Consider the following 21,045-nt stretch of genomic DNA (forward strand, 5'->3'; position numbering starts at 1 on the left):
TTTTCTTATATTCACAGTTAGCGTTAATACCATGAAACTGAACTGTAACTAGTTTGCGTTCTTCACGTTTGAATGTGGTGCTTGGTAGATATTTTGATTCTGGTAAGAGTGTTGTTTTTTTCATATAAGCACAAAAAATTCAGTTATCGTCTCTTTTTTTGTCTGTTTTAAAACCCAAAATGAACGGTTTCCGGTGCCGGAAAAAGCCAGTTGTTTTTTTTCAATGTGTAACAAATTGTCCTCGGAGTGATCAGTTAAAATTTCATGGTGATCGGACTTGAGGAAGTAGGGTTTTCAGGACTTGGGGGTGGAGTAAAAAAAATGTGGACGCTTGGTTTTCTGCCGTTTGAGTTTCGCTCTATCAGAATTTCCTTCAAACAGACCTTGTCCTCTTTTCGACTTATCAATCTATTCTCAAGAATACTGCGGAGCAATAATTAGTCCTACCTCAAACATCAATCTCACTTCATAACTCGTTAATTCCACTAAAAATTCTCTTTTGCAAATTTTTTGACCTTTTGAAGCTCCAATACTTTATTTACTGCTTTTTCTTGACAATAATGATTCCTTCCACTGTTTAAATACTAAAACTATGGCACTGTTTCTTTTACCTAGCTCTTGTTACAATTAAATTCCTAAAATTTCCCAAATTTCGCCTGATATACCAAACTGTATGACAACTTGAAGATTCAGCTTCCTTTTTTAGTTTCAATTCTGCAGTCATTTCCTTTCAACCAAACTTCTAATCTATTTAGTTGCGTTTAGATACCCAACCCGTCTAGTTATTCTACAAAAAACAAAAAACGTGCCCAATTACACCATAAAAGAACCGTTTTTAGTTATCAAAACTCTTTTTCCCTATCATTCACAAAATAAAAACATTTGGTAATTGTAATTTTTACTATACATTACGCTTTTTCTTCAAACAATAAAATTGGTGGCAAGTAGTTTTATCTGCTTTTACTTTTTTTTCTATTCCGCATGCTGTGGGTAACCATTAGATGCAAACAACGTCCTTTATCTGGGAAAAATTCAATAAATTTGGCCGAAAAATCCTTCAAAACACATCTTTTTTTTTCTCCCTTCTTTAGCAGTAATTTTTTCTAGTTAACATACATATTATATACTGCCTGAAAACACTAAACAGTAACCCCAAACTTGTAGTTACTTATAGGGAATAGATACTCACTTTTATTATACCGAAATGGTTTTTAGGTGGTACATTTTTTGGGATTTGGGGGAGCTCATTTATTAAATTACCATTGCTTTTCCCAAGCCCTTCCTTTCTTTTTTTTCCGGTGTATTCATACTTGGTTTCTTCCGTTTAATGACCTTGGAGTTTGATTTTATCTATTTCTGACAACTTGATCACTTTGCAAAGCTAATCTCCCTTTTGTTTACATAAGATTTCACACCAACCTAAATCGCTCAAGTTCGCTCTTTTTGTTTACTTATCAAATACGCTCAAGATAAATCTCGAAACTTTGCAAATTAATTATTATTTCAAAAGCCAAGTCCCTCGGTCAACTAGGGGTTAAGGACCCATGATTTATATTAATTCCACAGAGTTTTTTCAGCCAGCTTGACAGTGTCTTCTAAAGAGAAGAAATCACTTGAGGACTTTCGCCATCCCCAGACTAACACCAACGGTTATCTCTCAAGATTATGCAAGAATCTTGTAAATAACCTTTATATTGCACGATCTTGCGAAAATCTTGCATATAACGTTTATCATGCAAGATGCAAGATTAGGACGCTTATCTTACAAGAATCTTGCAAGATCTTGCAAGACAACCGTCCGACTTAATAATAATAAATAATTGTGGTTTCTGTGTAATCTCAGCGGAACATCATTATGCCTACAGTAGCCTGTTTTCAGCTGCCCTTTTTCTTATTATTCCCCACTTTTCAGACTGATCTTTTCATGAGCAGCATGGTTCTTTTGTTTGGCGACTGTAGCCACTTTTTTTTGCGTCTGAAACTTTCACGTGGTACTTTGACTGAATATATGAAGAAAAAATATGTCTGAAAGATATCGTTGCCGAAGTAGAAAATTCAAAAAACTTTGCTCATCAATAAAGCTTAGAGAGAAACAATAGTTGAACAACTTTGGAACTTATTATTTGTCAATAAGCTATTTTTACCGAGTATATATATGCTTGTTTTCATCACTGTTTTCGTGCTTATATTTCAGCAAGTAACAAATTGGCAAAAAAAAACAAAAGGAAAGACCTCATGACATAACAACTAGTAAAAAAAATTGTCCTTCTTCGTACAGATTAGTTGCCGATTATTTTTAAGCATATCTTGATTCTCAGTAGTTTATTAGCTAAATTAGGTCTGAAGTAAAAAATTGACATTAATCTGCAAATCATGATTTAGGCTAATTGAAACCCTTCCTCTGGAGCGTAATGACAGTTCCAAAAAGAAGTTATATGTCACTTACCTTAGAATGACCACCTATTTGTACCACACACGTCTTTGTATACTTTTGCGCTAATTGTCGTGGCTTTCAGGTGACTTCACGTATGCCTACTGGGATCAATCTGAACTGAGACAAGGTATAATGTCCAAAGGCATCATTCACAGCACCAAGTATGAAAAGGACCAGAAGTCCAGTTCTCATCAGTATGTAGTGTTAGAGTTGGAGCGACCAATGGTGGAGAACAGCCTCGTTGGCCCACTTAGGACCTGCGAACCTGAAGATAAACCACCAAAACTTGGCAACCATGTGGGATTTCGGCTTGCCTATCTTGATGACAAGCTGATGGTAAAGTTAACATTACAGCCAGCGCCCCTAGCTACTTTTAATTAATGTTGCTCTAGTTCGTGGAGTTTTACACAGAATTTATTGTATGATTACTGATTATCATAATCATTCATTGCCACATCCATCACATCAGTGGGATTGCCCTGGAACGTTGAAATTTGATAATGCTAATTCCAATTTCAAAATGTGTCCAAAATGAAATTTTAATTAGTCCAGGAGAAAAACTGATGACAAATTAGCAATTAACTATGCCTAAATATATTGAAGTCTGACTAAACAATTTTCTCAGATTACTTTCTTTTAATGAAAAAGCGAGAACTGATAAAATAGTCCACATTAAAATGTTTCATATTTGAAATGTTGAGATATTTAGATAATTTTGTTTGCATTGATAAATTCTTTGATTCATAACTTCTTTGAGGTAAAACTGGAAAACAAATCAACATTGAGCAAAGAAGACTTAAAAAAATAAAATGTTTGGTCATTTTTCTCCGCTGAAATCCTAAAGGACAAAACACTATTTCTGCGCAGAAAAATCTAGACGAAAGATCTTACCTTGCATGTATTTAAGCAAACAGTTTATTACAATGTTCATGTTTATCCAACAAAGTTCGTGATATTTTCTACTTAGGTCAGATGGCACTGTTTTTGAGCAAGAAAATATTGCTCTAAGTCGCATTTAGCATTTAAATTGTTAATGCAGTGTTTTTCAATTGTATTGGTAGCTAAAAGACTATGTTTATTGATTCTCTAATTCACTCGAACATACTGTTGCTAGATTTTTTTTTGTCCAGTCATACCTAGTGCTGTAAGTTTGTCTTCATTCTCATCGTCAATCAAATAAAACTTCTAAAATTTTAAGTGGTGAAGTTATACACGTTCGATATCCACAGAGTGTATCAAAGATTCAGAGGAATATTTGAGTTTACTTTGACCAATTCTAAGTGGAATATTTCGCCTGTGACGTTTAATTTCTGTGATTATTGTTCCGACCCCACTTGTGGGGGGAGGAACTATATACTCCAATGGGTTTTTTTGTTCAGTCAATTTTGGCCGATCGATATATCCATCGCAGAGAAATGTGAGAGGTATCATTAAAAAGCTGGCTCAGCGTAGAATTCAAAATTAAAAAGATTTTTTGAATTTTCATTTTTTTTTCGAGGAGTTATTGAGGATTGAAATTTTGTGTGAACACGGGATGTTTGTTCAATTTTAGTGTGATTTTTCTTCAAATTAGGATGTTTTCTATAAAATAGTATTTCAAACTGAAATTTCTTGTCAAAAAGATGAACCAATTACGTGTTCCTAATACACTAAAGGGGATAAAAAAGACTAGTTCAGGTCTCATAGGGAGCTTCAATATCAAAAAAATTCGAAATCTATTTGAGAGCTCTTTTTTATATTTTTTTTTGCTTTTTTAAGTCACTTAGAGACAAGTCACCTTTCATATGGAGGTTCCGCTAATGACAAACCTCCTTTACAGTCAAATGAAGCCCAATGAACAAAAAAAACGTTTTCAAGGATTTGCTCAAGTTTTTCTTTTAAATTCGACTCTGAGTTTTCGTAACTTTAAAAGAAATTATGAATTTCTTTTTGATGTTTTACTAATGTTTTGGATTCTTATGGCATGGACTTTTTTACTAACAGTGCAATATGTTCCATAATGAGATTTAAGTGAACATATCTAGTGCTTTGAGTAGAGAGCTAAAGGCCGTTAAGACTTTAAAAATAATTTTTCGAAAATTTTTGTGAACATTAACCAATCATAAACTTTTTATCGTGAACTGTGTGTCAGTGTCTGCGATGACAGCACCCTCTTTCATACTACTGTAACAAAATTTGGTTTAGCTGGCAATTTTATCTTCTAACTTTTAATAATATGACTTCAATGACACAAGATTTCAAAAAGATTTAAATTTTTTTTTTCGATTTTTCCGTATTATTGGTTACTTTTGAAATCTTATCACATTATCCTATTGACAGCTCCTATTGGCTTCAAGAAGACGTTCAGTGGATGGCAGATAAATTTTTCAGAGAAAAGCTTATGGTTTCAAATGGCTTCGACCTTTTCTTCTCACACTTTTCTACTGAATTTTTGGTTTTTGCCCAATTTTGTTGCTGTTTTCATAGCCCTAAGACCTGTTGTGATGTCTTGTTGATCACCTATGCATAGAAAACATCCCTATACTCCTATTGAAGCATAGTTGAGCGTATTTATTGACTTCCATTGAAATTTTTTGAAGTTAACGGCTGTTAAGCATTTAAAAAATAATTTTTCGAAATTTTTTTTTGAACATTAACCAATCTTAAAATTTTCGTGAACAGTTAGTCAGTCCCAGTTTTGACAAAATCCACTTGCTTTCTACTGAAACTAAAAAAATTTCGCTGGCAGTTTTTTCTTCAAAATTATTGACTATATGACTTCAATAACACAAGAAATCAATATTTAAAAAAATTGTATATTTTCGTTTTATTGGTTACTTTTGAACTCTTATCACGCTATCCAAGTATTATAGACATTATCCAAACATTATTTTAATCCCATTGGCTTGGAAAAGACAATCAGTGGATCACAGATAAAGTTTTCAGAGAAAAGCTAATGATTTAAACGGCTTCGAAATTTTCTTCTCGCACTTTTCTATTAGATTTTGGTTTTTGCATGTTTTTGTAGTTGTTTTTATAATTTTAAGACATAGTGTGATCTCTTATTGATTATCTATGCATGACAAACATCTTTTTCCTGCCATCATGTTATTTCTGAGCGTAATTATTGACCTCCGTTAAAAGCTTTTGAGTTTAATCGCTGTTAAGACATTAAAAAAAATTTTCGAAAAATTTTTTGAGCGCTGACCAATCCTCAAGTTTTTTTCGTTGACTGTTAGTATCACATATAAAGTTTTCAGAGAAGAACTTATGATTTAAATTGCTTCCACAATTTCTTTTGGCAATTTTCTACTCAATTTTTGGTTGTTGCCTGACTTTATTGTTGTTTTCACCTTCACTAAATTGTTGTAAGGTCGTATTGACCAAATATGAATAGCCAATAAATTTGTTGTACCATGGAGGCATAATCTAGCGTATTTAAAGGATTCCATTGAAGGCTATTAAAATTATTGGCGTTGATAGTAGGAGTTTTCTCAAAAACTTCTGTTCATGTATTTGTTCAAATTTGATTTTTGCAGGAATTCCATTGCTGCTTAAATTAATTGAACATAGAAAAGTTTTTAGTGAAAAGTTCATATTTTAATGCCTTCGACACTTTTTTTGCTCAATTTTTTTTTCTTGAAATTGCTGTTTTGCCTGTTTTTGTTCTTTAGGTAGCCATGAATTGCTGACAAGTTTCCTAGGCTTGTAATTGAGGATTAAATTAAAGATGTTTTGCAAATCAGTTTGTCAGTTTATAGCCTTTAGTCTTAGGGTTTACGATATAATTTCCAAACTTTTCAGTTTTTGTTCTTTTCGTCAAATTGTAACTTATTTTCATCAATGATAGGTCACATCCAATTTCTTGTACTCCAAAAAAACATATCTACTGATAATATTTGTCAACTATGCTTTATTTTTATAAACTGGTGCTTAGTGGTCAATTTTTGTGCTTTTTCTCTTCTTTCTGAACAATCGCGTAGTATCAGATCCCAATGGTTTACAAATGTGGCCCAAACAAACTTATCTAACCTCTCAGTATCATTCCTGCAGTTGAATTAGTAGAATTAAAAAATGAATTAAAAATAAATAATATTCAGATAATAGCTAATGATTTTAATGGTAGCAATAGTTTTTGTTTTCGCAAATCGTTTCCAATTTTTTTTTAGGTTTTTCCTTAGTTCATTTCTAAGGCTTAAACTACCCAAAGACAAGGACGTTTGGCTTTGTAGTAACTTTTTAGTAATTTATCATGGATTAAATATCATGGATTAGTTAAAAGCTAATAATTTTTAAGACTTTTGAAATTTCTTGGTTTAAAGAATGTTGATTAATTTTTGAATTTCGCCTCATTGATCGTAACATAGTCTCATTAAGAAATTTTTCATTTCGCTGTATAGTTAGGCAAATTGGATTTGAGTAGTTAAAGTTTTATCTGACTGCATTTTGACGTTGTCACTATGTGCTTTTAAATTTAGATTTTCAGTTTTTGCCGTGAAGTTTTTGTTTTGTTATTTTTTGGTGGTTTTTTTGTCTCGTAGTCTATTTAAGGTCAGATCTCATTGGCGCTGTGATAAGGCATGGAATTATGTAATTCAATTAGTAGATAGGTTGTGTAACGATTGTTTTAAACTCGAACATCTATTTTTGTTATTTTTTCATTTGGTTGACAATTAAGTCAAAAATGTAGATGAGCTCGGGTCGGAACATCATGTTCGAACGCACATTGACGGGCCGCCTTGTTCAGACTAAATACTTAAACATTGCAATAATTGGTAACCTATACTGTTTTCAAACACTTACGTAAACATTTCAAAAGCCGGCGGTCTTCAGTGCCAGAAGTTAAAATACCAGAAGTCCTACTTAGTCAGAATCCGACTTTCGTTGACTTTTGTCGATACACTCCTAAACTCTTACACTCCTAAACTCTCCTAAACTCTCCGATACACTCCTAAACTCTTACTTTATATCTGGGATCGTTCGAGGTTCCCGATGAACACCAAAAGTTCTCAGTGACTTTAGGTAAAGTCACGAATCCACTACTTCAGCACTCATTATCATGAAACTAAATTTAATATCTTGCCTGCTGTTTTTCCCTTCAACCTAAATTGTTCAGTGTTTCTCACAAAATGGTCTCTTCAGCAGTTCATTAAAACAGTTTTTGAGGGAGAGGCTGCTTTTTGACGTCAACACCATTTGGTTGCAATACGAACGTGTATCATTTTAAAATGATTTTTTTAAAACTTGTGGTTGAGGCCGCGAGACAATCCAGGCTTTACGCTGCATTGATTTTGTTTGAATTGGACTATCCAGGCTTCACGCAAGTCTCTGATCAGTTGGCATGCACTCGTTTTAAAGCAAGTCACATTAAGATCATTCCCAGACTTAACGTCAAGTCATAAACAGAACTGATTCAGTGAAAAGTCGTCAAGTCTTGGATCAGTACTGTATCAGAGCTCTGAGCATGTCACTTCTTAGACTTGACAGCTCTTGAATCAAGTCTTAAGTCTCGAGCAAGTCTTGGACAACAATTGACACGTGCGTTTCACAATTTTTTTTGTTTTTCGTTTTGTAAGGAAAGAGAAAGGCCGCCATTTACAATGGCTTGCCCTCAAAACTCTCCTCAATGAAAATATGAATCACAAAAAAAAATCAATTTGCTCAGAATGAATAAAACGTCTGATATCGCCTAAATATACCAGCAGTGGCCACTCTGTTCAACCCAGTGACAAAAATTGGTTATAGAGTGAAAACATAAGACATTTCAGTTTAATAGATGCTCAAGTCGTAAACAGATAGAGCAGATTAACATTTTTCTCTGAATAATCTGTCGAATTCTTTTTAATTGTGACAAATAATAATAATAAATTTTTTTTGTAAAACTCTACTTTGATTGTTAACTGCAAAATAACCAAGACTTGGGAAGTTTATCTTAAGAGTTGACTCAAGATTTGCCAGGTCTTGGCCAAAAATTGACTCAAAAAGTTTTCGTTTCATAAAATGTAAAGGCAGGGTGGTTATTCAATACCAAAAATTGATAAAAATGCCTACGATATACATTTTTTGTTCGATATACATTTTTCGTCGATAGTCATACTAGGATCAAATATGATTTCCGTGAACTCAAGCATGGATCCTACAAAGAAAAACGTTATGATTTGTTTGACTTCATATATGGTCCTTTTATGACTACTGATAAATGGCGAAGCGGGACTTGACCTAGAGCCTCGCCTCCCATCCCTTAAATACTGTAAGTATGCGATAATGAAAGTGCTATTACTTCGTGAGGTTTTTTTAATTATTTTTATTATTTGTGATGGGGAAAGACTCAACAAACTAAGCAACATGAGCTGTAACATTATATATGCAAACGCACACAGCCTAGCCTCCTTATAAATTTTTAAAATGCTTAATATGAAAATTCTCATTGTCAATTGATAACTCGCACAGATAGAATGTGATCAAGTTTTGTGAGGAATTGTTTTTACTTAAAAATTTTCTTTTTGCAGACATATTTTTTGAAAGTGAACTGAGTGGAATCGTAATTTTAACAGATTCAGATCAATGTACGGATTTTTCTCTATTCCTTCAACTTTTTTACTTTAATACTATATTTAGGAGAATTGTCGCATTGAGATTAATTCGTTTTCCGCCTATCAAAAATGACAAAAAAGTAATACGCAATTTTTTTTTCCTCAAAATTAGGTTTCGACTCTTTTGCTCTGACATTCGAAAATATCAACTAATGTTTCCTTGAAACTTGTGATTGTATGTTTAGTATAAAGACCTTGAATTAAGTGAGTGCAACCTTCAATATGTTCAAGAAAAAAACCCTGATGTTAACTCTACAAACCCTGACCCAGAGTCAATAGTCTGTTTCAAGGCAGAGGATGGATGTCCTAGAGATCGTAAGTACTCACTTCATACCCCATCGATGTTTTACCAGTACACAGAGGTCAATTTAGTACTTTTCATCCCATATAGAGCCTTCAATTTTAGCGGTGCAAAAACGGCTCATATGTATGCTGTGAATTAAGCAGTGACATTTTAGTTTTTACTGCATTCACTGAAACTAAAGCAATAATTAGCTCTTTCGTCTCGTTTCGATTTTTTGACCTCTTTCTTATTATCCACTTCTATCGCTGCTCCACCCGTCATTTAGAGATTTTGTATTTCTTTTGTATTAAATCAGATATCTGCCTCAAAAGTTTAGCGGTGAAAGTGGTATGTTAATCGCTTTTTCTTAGTGATGGAGAGAAAAAAATCACCGTTCACAACAAAAAGCGTTGGAAATAGTCAATCCCTAAAATTTTTTCCTGCTAAAAAGTTTGTTTGTTTTTCAGAGCGAGACAAAGACTGAATATGTTGAAAAGTTTATCACACGTGTAGATAGTGGTGATATCCTCTGCATCCTACCCTATATGATAGCCACACTAAAACACCATAGATTTTGTGAGAAATCATTTCCATGTCCGGTACTGAATAGCCCTTGTACTGATTTCAAGTGCCAGATCGTCCCCTGGAAAGTGTTTTAGTTCTAATTAACGTTTGTAAAAAATTTTACTATATAACGTTCTGTTGAAAATTGAGTTTAAATAGCTGAGGGAGATATTCGAAAAAATTAGTCATCCTTTTTCTATTTTCCAGAAATTAAGCATCACTGATCGCTTTTCATACAGAGGGATATTTTAGAAATTAATATCTACTGACCACTTTTCATACATTTTTTAAATTATTATCTTGATCACTTTCAAACATAGGGATTTTTCGAAAACTAATAGTTCTTGATCACTTTTCATAAAGACGGAATTTTCAGGAATTATAATTACTGATCACATTTCATCAATATTTTTGAGAAAATAATGATTAGTAGTAACTTTTTACACACAGGTATTTGACAGAAAATAAAAAACAAGTACTCTACTTTTGACAACTGAACGCCCGTCATACGATAGCCTCTACTGTTTTTTCTTGACAGTTTCAAAAGTTGCGTTTTTCGAGTTGGCTCTGAAAAATTTTAAAATTGTTAATGCTATTTATTTATAATGCTCTTTAAATTATAAACAAATGTTTTGAAATAATTTTATCTGTTTTTAAAACTATAACTCATAACATAAAAACTTTGAATTTTTTTTTTGCGTGTGGTTGTTCCCTTATATAAGTATATATATATTACAAATTTAATGTAGAATGTACAAACAAAAATTTATTTCAGGATGTTTCAGTAACTATGCACTCTGTAGTTCAATCATTCCAGCGCTCTTTTGTTGTTTTGAAAGCGTCTTTGATGGATTACTAAACTTGTTAAAGAACATTATTACTCGCCTATTTACGGATTTAAAGGACGCAGCGTATGGAAACTAAATACCGCAAGTAGTCGATTATTGAAATTTTAAAGTGCGGAATCTGAGGGCCAAATTTTGATATCAAACTCTAAAAAATAACCGCATTGGTCATTTTTTGGATTTGAAACAATTTCCAAACAATTTTTTGTGGAGTTTTACACATATTGAGCAATATTCTACAAGTTTTGAGATCTATTTAGAGGAAAAGGTTGGTTCGTCTCAAATTAGTATCTGCTTTAGTCTGTAATCATTGTAATACAAGGATATAAAAAATTTTAAATTGCTATATCTATATTAATAACTTTATAAAGCCATGTTGTGTCACAAGCCGAAAAAACGGTAAAAGGAAATGTGCCTCAATAATCTTCGACACCCTGAGGATCAGTGCACTTCGAAATTGTGGTATGCTATAAAACAGCCATTTAACTGAGCTCTTATAAGCGCTTCAGTTTGATTAAATTTTTGAATGACAGACGGGATTAAACAACAGATTTATTTTTGGGGAGAATTTTTGTCACGTCAGGTCAGTCAAGTTTCACTCAATGCTGCGCATTCGTCAATGTGTAGCCAATTTTGAGAAAGTTGTCGGTTTTAACGTATGTTTCCCATTCCTTTGTGACAAAACTTTACAAATTCCAGAAAGTTTTAGTCAATCCATTTCTGTCCGGGTATTTTGTTTTTCGAGTTTGCTTTTGTCACTTTAAATCCGCTATGTCTTTACCGTTGCACTATAACTTGACTTTCTCGAATGAACTGGGTTGCTGCAGATCACACAATACGGGATCGCTACATGCATATCAGTTCAATCCGAAAGGGAAACAAATCAAAGACAAAGACATTAGTCTAAGACCTGTTTATGCAAAAAAAAATTAAACAAGAGGAGCTGTAATGTTAGAATATATGATTTTAAAGCAAGACTATTTTGGCTAAAAACACAAGCTTAAATCAGAAACAAACTGGCGACTCCTCTTAATAAGTTTGACTTTTACGCGCATAGAGCAGAAACAGGCCTAGATGAAGCACTTAATATGATATTAAACCAATACACAAAAAAAGTTTTCATTATTCTGATAAATTGTCCGTAGAAAACTTTTATGAGGCTGACTTTAGCTTTAGCAGTATTTAGGCGTAGAGAGGACAAGCGCATGGGTGACAGTTAAAAAAGCGTGGTGGAGAGATGTCTTAAGCTACAAAAATTGACGCTTGCTCATTAAAAATCACGTTGACAGTTCTTTTTGAACTGCATATCAAGATGACATCCTCTGGTTTTACCAGTTTAAACACTCTCTAATTAAGCCTCGAAAATCAAAACCAACGGACAAAAGCGTCTTCTGATGGGGAAACTTTGGGCTCCATTGAAGGCATGATACCAATGTTCAGACATTTTTCCCTAAATTGTTTTTCGGTGTGATTAGTGCTCAAATAATGTTTCAACAGGAAATTATTTACTGTCCACCTTTGACACTGATTCGAGCCTTATTTGTGAAACATTTGGCTGGTGGCGGAAGATAACTGAGAAAAATGATAGTACGCAGAGTGATCTTCTTGCCTGGTACACACAAATCATTTTTATCGTGAACAAGAATGAACAAACGCATGAGCATTCACATTGATGATATGGTCTTCTGTTCTTTATAGATTTATAATAAGTGAGACTAGCCCAAACTTTGTATGACTTAAGTTCAATATACTAAACCTTTGACGAAAAATTTGTTTGCAATTTTTGTTCTATTTTGTCCGAAAAGTTGCGCAGCTGTCCATTTAAATGAATACAGAGAGGCTGCTATCTTAGCAAATTTAGTTTTCAGTGCTTTTTAGGGCTAAAAACACTCAAAAAACAATAAAATCAATTAACGGCTGGCATGTTCAGGGTCTATCATAGCTATTTTTTGTGAATTTGCGCAACACAACGCTTTGAGAATTAAAGCTTTTCAATTTCACTTTATCGCATCCTTTGCTTTTATTGTTCGATCTATTCATTAAAAGTGATCCAAAATTTTTAAAATCTGTTTTAGAGGCTCAAGGCAGTCCGGTTTATTTGTTCGATAAACGAAAGGAGAAGGCGATTTGCATCTATTCTATATACTTGTGGCACAATGGTGTATCGTGTGGTGAAAATGGCACAATGATTAATGGTCGACTGTCTTATTACAGTCAGAAGAATGCCTGGGGTCTGGACAGATACGAAGAAGGCGATGAAACTTTAATTGTAAGTAACAATGAAACAGGCGCATATCAATGTTCATCACAAAAAATCTCAAAGTTTAAATCGTGTAGTGTCTGTCTGTTACACTAAAAACCCTTAATCCAATCTAAATTATTGGAGAAAACGCATGATGCAAAATGCCATACCAAATTATAAGCCATTTTGTGAACTGAAATCAGAAAAAAAATTAATGTAATTTCAAATCTAAATGGTTTTTGCATTTCGTTTGTAGAGATTTTTGCTTGATTTATCCCACCTAGCAGCTAAGTCAAAACAAACAAATTTAACCCTAGCTTCCGAAACGTATCTGCTATGAATTCAAGCTGGGCTAATCTGACTGTCTTTCCAGTTGTTTGTCTAATGACCCAGCTTGTGGTATTTGAAGCCAGCATAGTTGGTACTTAAGCTGGGCATTCGTACAACGGTAGCATACCTTGTAGAGATATTAGATTCGAGTCCTCTAATCTGTTAGGAGGATAGGGAATGAGCTTATAGAACAGTTGGGTTCTTACCTTTGCTCTTGAAGCTAGCCAAATTGCACTAAAGATGAAGATTCGGGTGAAACAGCAAATTTTTCTCAGCTGATTTATTCATTCTCTTGTCTCCTTCAGATTATGCTCAATAATAACCCTGCCCCTATGGTTGTTTAATTTTACATCAATCCTACAATAAGTACAACAAATTGACACTGCTTGCAGCATCACAAATCCAGAGCAGCCGGGTCCACAATAGCCAGCTGCGATTTCAGCAGCCGGGTCCTCCACTGGCACCAAATTCAAAATACAAATTTTGAATTCCCAACCGAGAAGTATTCTGTTTTCAAGCGCAAGAGATTGTTGGTATCGTCGTTTTTTCTGGCCAAAAACGCCAAAAGTTCCTAAAATTTTTTAGTCGGCGTCATCTTTTTTTCGGTAATTAAGATAAGAAAGATTTCGTATCGTGGTTTTCAGCAGATTCGGTATAGTGTGAAATTCGGCACAGAGCACAATCAGAGATTATTGAATGATGATATTAATGAAAAAATGTCACAAAATTATCTCAAGTTGGTTCAAAACACCAACAATTAAGAGTTGTCTGTATTTTCAATGAGTCCAAGCAAACAAGAAAAGCCCGCTACTCAAAAATCTCTCCAAGCAAAACAAACTAAAACAAAATATAACACAGCATAGCTGCTGTTAAGCTGATTCAAAATAATCAGCTTTTGCGATTTTATTTTACTTTCTGATGGTAGTTCCCTCCTCTTTTATCATCCGGGCTGGGAACCGCGGAGACGAATGAGTTTAAAACAAAGAACTATAGGAGAACAAACATTTATATAATTTCTTTTCAACTAAAAATCGATCCAGAGCAGTCTTTTCATGCTTTACATCGGCCGAGAACGGTCTTTTAATACTTCCAGGTCTAGACTGGGTTGCCAAACGACAGTACCCACGTTTCCTTCTGTTTAAAAAACGACAATATTGAATCTCATTTGCGTTGAGAAAACGACGTTACCGAATTTTTTTCATTATTAAAGCAAATACAACGAATATTTCTGACGTTCAAATTCGAACATAGCGATCTCATCGCAATACAGATTTAAACACGCTACTGCGTTGTTTCTTTGGTTTTGCTCAAAAACTATTTTGTTTTTCCTGAAAAATTCTGCGAATTATAGGCACGTTTGGTTTAATTGAAAGCATAGGAAGGGTTTTTTACATAAGAATTTATTGTTTTTTTTATAATGTCAGAAGTTATAATTTGTCAAAGCTTACTTTCATGATAACCAGCGCCCGATTCAAGTACTTTCGAAAAATCTTCCTTGCTTAAAAAATTTCTCGTAATACTGTGAGCTCATTAAAATCTGCTGGTTTAAAAATCTAGTTGGGGCAAGTTTGAAATTAAGTTTTAATTTTTGTTTTGAACACAGTAGGATAATTTATGAATGTCATGGAAACATTTACGTGACCAAAGTATTGATATGATCTCACCAAAAAAATTTCGCTCTTAAACTTTATGACGAGAGCAAAACTAACAAATTCCCACAACAAATACAAACAATTAAGGTATCTTCACAAGTAAACCTGATTTTGTTTACTTAAGTTTAGGTTTCCAACGATGATTTTTGTGAATTGCACCAAATTGTGAAGTATAATTGTTTGTAGTTGTAAAGGTTGAATTTATCGGTTCCTGTTGAAGTAAAGTTCGAGTAAAAAAATTGGAAAATATTTGAATTTTTTTTGGAAATTTAGGTTGATTGAAAACTCATGTACAACAAAAAAAATAACAATGACCATCAAACCATAATTCTGAAAATACTCAGAGCTGTGAGAACAAAACATATTAAGAAAAGAAGAGGCAAAGAGAAAACCGGAGACGACGCTAATAAAGAAAATTGGCTCAAAAATCGAGGCGGAAAGATATTCTGAAAGCGGGAAGATATTCTGAACGCGGCGGAAAGATATTCTGAAAGCGGGAAACAACAATTCGTTCTGGGAGGAATTCTGCAAGAACTTTCGCAATTAGTTTTGTTTTTGATACTTTTTATATTTGTGTGATAAGTCTATGGTTCAGATAATTCATACTGTAGCTGCTGGTTGTCCGTGGCTCCCAACTATACACAGCAGTGTCATATAAAAATATTGCTTTTCTACACCAACAAATGAAGAAATCAGGGGCTAAGATCTGATTGGTGTTTCTCGATAGAAATCAATAAATTGTTATTATTTCCTAATCAACGAAATCTGATTTCATATTTCATATTAATTGTTGTTTCACAGAGGCGCAAAACTTCTTTGATGGATCATTGTACTTTCTTGAAAGTTTTTCTATTGGCTAAAAGAGTACCTGTGTAATGTCACCGTTACATTAAGGCAGACCCTAGTTGGGCCACCTTTACAGCCTTAAAGTATAAACAGTTTCGGCTACTTATTTCTCTCAGACTAACCGACTCAGTAAAACGCTGAAGAGAAACTCCAATGATATTACGGTGAATAATATACATAGCACCCGAGTCAAGATGGGAGATATACACATAGTGCAGCTATCTACTAGACTGCATAAAGTCAGGCGCACGAGCGCTATATATAAGAGAATAGAGTCTTCTTGGTCTCTGATTGGTTAAAGGTGTTTATTCAGTATTTCAACTGCTACAACATATTATCTTGAAACTTTTTAATGCACATAGTGGATAAACTTATGCCTAAGGATGGAATATTGTCTACCATCAGAATAAAATGATAATGGAGCATTAGTAAAACGCTTCAACGAGATTGTATAGGACCCGAACGAGGCTCATTTCTGATTGGACATGACGATATGACATGTTTAATTCTCTTTTGACAGCCAACAGGTTTGATATTGTTTTCAGTGTTTTGGTGATAGGTCTGCTCAGTGTCTCAACAATGTAAATCTCGCTCAAATCTCTCTTCATAATAAACCATTATAAATATTGACAGAAACTTTTGCACATAATTTATCAATCAGACATTTTCTGACTTCTACCGGTTTGACATATTCCTATCACGGTTCATGGAAAACAGTTACAAATTCACCCGGTCAAAGTTTACGTTTTGTGCGATATTACGGAACTTTGCTTTAGAACTAGCGCGTTTGAAAATCATTTGTAATGAAAATAGTTTTCATTGACCTCCTAAATGTATCAATCCCATAATAATAGTACTTGCAGTTCCCTTACACAATAAGAGGAATGCTCCCTTTTTTCCTTTGGTGTCAGGACAAAAACCCTACTCTAAAAAACCCAATGTGACAAAATACCAAAAATATTCCCAATATTTTACCCTGATTTTAAATTTACCAGAAAGACTACTATTTTGCACAATAATATGCAAGTGAGATAAATTAGAGTGCAATATTGTACTATTTAGAAAGTTCGTTATGTAAGATAAGACAATAGTTATATTTTCAACAGGCCTCTCATTTCATGGCCATGCCTCAGCAGCCCGTGGGACTTTATATGAAATACCACTACCTAACATGGGAATAGGTTATCTGTTTCCGTTAAGTACGATAAAATATGCCCTTATTACTGCTAATTTGTAAGCGAATTTTTGAACGAAAAAACAAAAGGAAATGTATTGGTCAGGCCTTTGGACGCATCGGGTATTTTGGCACTGGGTATTTTGGATATACTCGTTCCTTAATCTGGCAATAGTTACTTAAAACTGAAAGCAAACATGTTATAGCAAAAATGAAAGTTTAAGAGATGCCCACATCTATTAAAATCTCCCCATCTATTAAGAGTGGAGAACATATTTCGTTAAATTACTCTGCTAATTCTATTTCTTTTTTTGTTTTTAGCCGTAAGTTTTTTCCGCCAATTCATACAAGGCAGATGCTCCTAGTGGAATGGGAAATTTTTTAGTAATATTTGTTTAGAATTTGCACAAGTTGAAAGACACCGAAAGAAATTGGCTTCAACCTATGTTCGCATTTATCAAGATGGAGAACTGTGAGTCAATTTTCTCTTTCCATTTCTGTTTCGTGTTTACTATTAAAAACGACTTCAAAAAGCCCGCAAAATTTTCAAATAGCTCAAATAGCTACGTTTACTTTTGCACAATTTTTTGGTGGGGGGAACCACCAAAACAAAAGCAGATTTCATAAATCTCATACATTTATTATTGGCTGTAATTTTTCTGCTGTTTCACTCTCCCGTCCGCAACTTTCAGTTCTTTATTGTTAAATACATTATTACTTTCATAGAAGAAAACGAAAAGGTTACGAAAAAAGCACGGAAACTTTTTTATGTGGAGCTATTTTAAAGTAACTCTAACTAGCAGGTTCAACGAGCAGTAAGCTATCGCGTTAGATCAGGCAATAATGAAGTAATTACCTGTAGAACAAACAAAATTTAACTGAGTGCTTATGACAACAATCAATTTCCGTTTAAAACCTGTGTTGAAGCTCTGCTTCTCGGACATCGTGCTATTCGTGACATTGTTTACCCCCGGCAAACTGCTGCCAATTGCGATTATTGCATGGAGCAAGTAATTGTTCCGACCCTACTTGTGGGGGAAGAACTATATACTCAAATGGGTTTCTTTTGTTCAGACAATTTTGGCCGATCGATATACCACCGTAGACGAACGTTAGTGGTATCAATAAAAGCTCGTCCAGCGTAGAATTCGAAATAAATTTTTTTTTAATTTTTCGAGGAGTTATCGAGGTTTAAAGTTTTTTGTGAACACGTGATATTTCGCATGATTTTGTTGACTTTTAGGGGAATTTTTGTTCGAAGTTCCGATCTAATAGGGAAGTTTATTGTCAAAAAAATTGAATTTTAATTGTGTGCTCCTTTTTTAGAAAACATTTCATAAATTTTTTGGTTTTTAGGTCACTTAGAGGCTAGTCACTTTGATATTCAAATTGATATTCCGTTAATGACAAACCTCATTTACAGCCAATTGAAGCCCAATGAACAACCAATTTGTTTTCAAGGAATCGCTGAAATTTTTTTTGGCTTAGACTGATTTAATCTGGTTAGCATTTTTATCTTCTAACCATATGTCATTTGACTTCAATATCACAAGATTTCATTAAAAAAATTCAAAAGTTTTGGATTTTTTGGTATTATTGGTTCTTTTGAAATCTTAGTATTGACAGCTCCCATCGGCTTAATAACGACGTTAAATGCATCGAAGTTAAAGTTTTCAGAGAAAAACGAATGGCTTAAATGTCTTCGACCCTTTCTAATTGCACTTTTCTACTGACTTCTTGGTTTTTGCCTATATTTATTGCTGTTTTTATAGTCATAAGACTTATTGTGATGGCTTATTGATTACATATGCTGAAAAACATCCTTGTCCTCCCGTAGAGCATAATTGCGCGTATTTATGGACCTCTGTTGAAAGCCATTGAATATAATGTCTGTCAAGTCTTTGGAAATAATTTTTCAATTTTTTTTTGAACTATAAACAATAGTTAACTTATTTTCGTGAACTGTAAGAGAGTCTCAGTTGTGTCAAGACCATTTTGTTTTTACTCAGCGGTTTTATCTTTTAACTGTTGGTTTGTTTTATGACTTCGATGCACGAGTTTTCATAATTTTTGAAATTTCATAAAAATTTTCGATATTTTTTTCGCATTTTTGGTTCATTTTGAAATCTCATCACTTCAATTTAATATTGATAGCCCCAATATCTTAATGAAGACCAGTGCCGTTCAAGGGATTATACATATTGTTTTCAGAGAAAAGGCTAATGGTTTAAATGTCCCCGACACGTTCTCGCATTTTTCCTTTGAATTTTCTAGATTTTTGTTGTTATCATAATCAGTGACTTGTTGTAATGTCCTATTGACAATCTATGATTGACAAACATTGTTTTTTCCATAATTTGTTATAGTTTTTGGCAAAATTTGATGCATTTAGTGGCTTCCGTTAAAATCTATTGAAAATAATATCGTTTTTCTCAAAAAAGTTTATGGTTCTAATGTATTTGCTCATATTTGTTGAATATTTGAAGTCATATTGATAAAAAGGGGGAATAACCTTGCCGTTAAAAAATATTTGAAAATAGAAAAAATTTCATCTTTTTGATGGGTATTCGCTCGACACTTTTCCCAATTGTTTTGAACTTTCTCTTTTTTGCCTGTTTTTTACTCTTTATGTAGACGTAAAATGCTGATCTGTCTTGTAAGCTTTTATTTGAGTATTGAATAAATGGCTTACCCGATGTAGTCGGTTTATAGCGAATAATCATAAAGTTTATAATTTTAAACATATTAAAAAATTTTTCAAACTCAGTTTTTGTTGGTCTTTTTGACAACTTGTAACTTATTCTCATCAATGAGAGGTGCCATTCAATTCCTTGTAATTCAAAAATGTCTAATGACATTATGTCATAACTGATGTTTTGTTTTTTGGACAATATGCATTTTCGTAAAAATTTTGTGAGTTGTATTTTTGTTTCTTTTTCTCTTCTTTTAGACCATTCGGGTAATAACAGATCCGAATGAAATTCAAGTATGGCCCAAATGAATTTATTTTTTTCAAAATATTTTAGCTCAATTAAAACAAATAAAATCTGAAATAGAATTATTTATTCTTCAGATATTAGCTAATAATTTCAGTGGCTTCAATAATTTGTTTTTTTTTGCAAATTGTTTGTAATTTTTCTGTATCTATAGTCCGTTTCTATGGCTTAGTCTAACCAGACAGTTCTCGTTGTTTTCATAATGAATTGTTACAAAGTTTACCAAGAATTATTTTGTAATAAGCTAGGGATTTTTAGGACTTTTGATATTATTTGGTTTAAAAATTGTTGATTGATTTTTGATTTTCGCCTCATTATTTCTTCTCTTTGTCGACGTGTTACCTAGTCTCATTAGGGAAAATGTCGATCTGCTGTATAGTTAGGAAAAAGTAAGTTTGTATAGTTAAGTTTTGATCTGATTGCATTTTGACGTTGGTACTAGGTGCTTTTAAGTCTAGATTGAGTTTTTGCCTTTAAATTTTTGTTTTTGCTTATTTTGTTGTTTGTTTTTTCTCATGGTTCTTTTAATGGGAGATCTTATAAGTGACGTAATGGGGATTGGCATTATGTAGTTCAATTAGTAGTTAGGTTTTGTAACGGGTTTTTTAAACTGAAACATCTATTTTTGTTATCTCTTCATTTGGTTGACACTTAAGTCAAAAATGTAGATGAACATCATGTGCGAACGCACATTAACGAGCCTCCTTGTTCAATCAAACCTCAAGCGTAGGCAGAACAAGTAAATATTGATATCCAGAAAGCGTACACAGCAGGCCTCAGCAAGTATTGTTTCAAACCAATACAGAAGGAACACAAGAAATAAGTTTCAAATGAGTTTGAGTGGTGGTGTTTACAGTGGGAATAATTAGCAAGCGAGTGAGACTCAATTGATGTAAGTACTATACGTTTGAACAAATTTCTATTGCTCTCCTCCTGAGTTGAATATATTTGAAGCTGAGGAATGCGGTAACGAATACCCCATTGTGATACCACCTGCTGAAAGGCGAAAAAAAAGGCGTTAACTGAAAGCGATTCAGATTATATATACTATCTTACGAATCATTGAGCTGTTTGTATTTAACACGAGTAAAAAGGCTGAAAAATGAT

General features: G+C 33.4%; 1 protein-coding gene across 1 annotated transcript; it reads left to right on the plus strand.

The window, feature by feature from the left end:
- Positions 1 to 2,566: 2,566 nt before the first annotated feature.
- LOC142355677 (uncharacterized) lies at positions 2,567 to 12,967 on the plus strand (the record flags this gene model as incomplete). Its single annotated transcript, XM_075407762.1, has 3 exons — positions 2,567 to 2,770; positions 9,192 to 9,321; positions 12,774 to 12,967. Coding segments are annotated over exons 1-3 (528 nt in total), but the record flags the coding sequence as incomplete, so codon positions are not given.
- Between the last annotated feature and the right edge of the window lie 8,078 nt (positions 12,968 to 21,045).

This window comes from Convolutriloba macropyga, unplaced genomic scaffold (assembly GCF_964194025.1).
Source record: "Convolutriloba macropyga unplaced genomic scaffold, txConMacr16.3 SCAFFOLD_2615, whole genome shotgun sequence".
Taxonomy (NCBI): Eukaryota; Metazoa; Xenacoelomorpha; order Acoela; family Convolutidae; genus Convolutriloba; species Convolutriloba macropyga.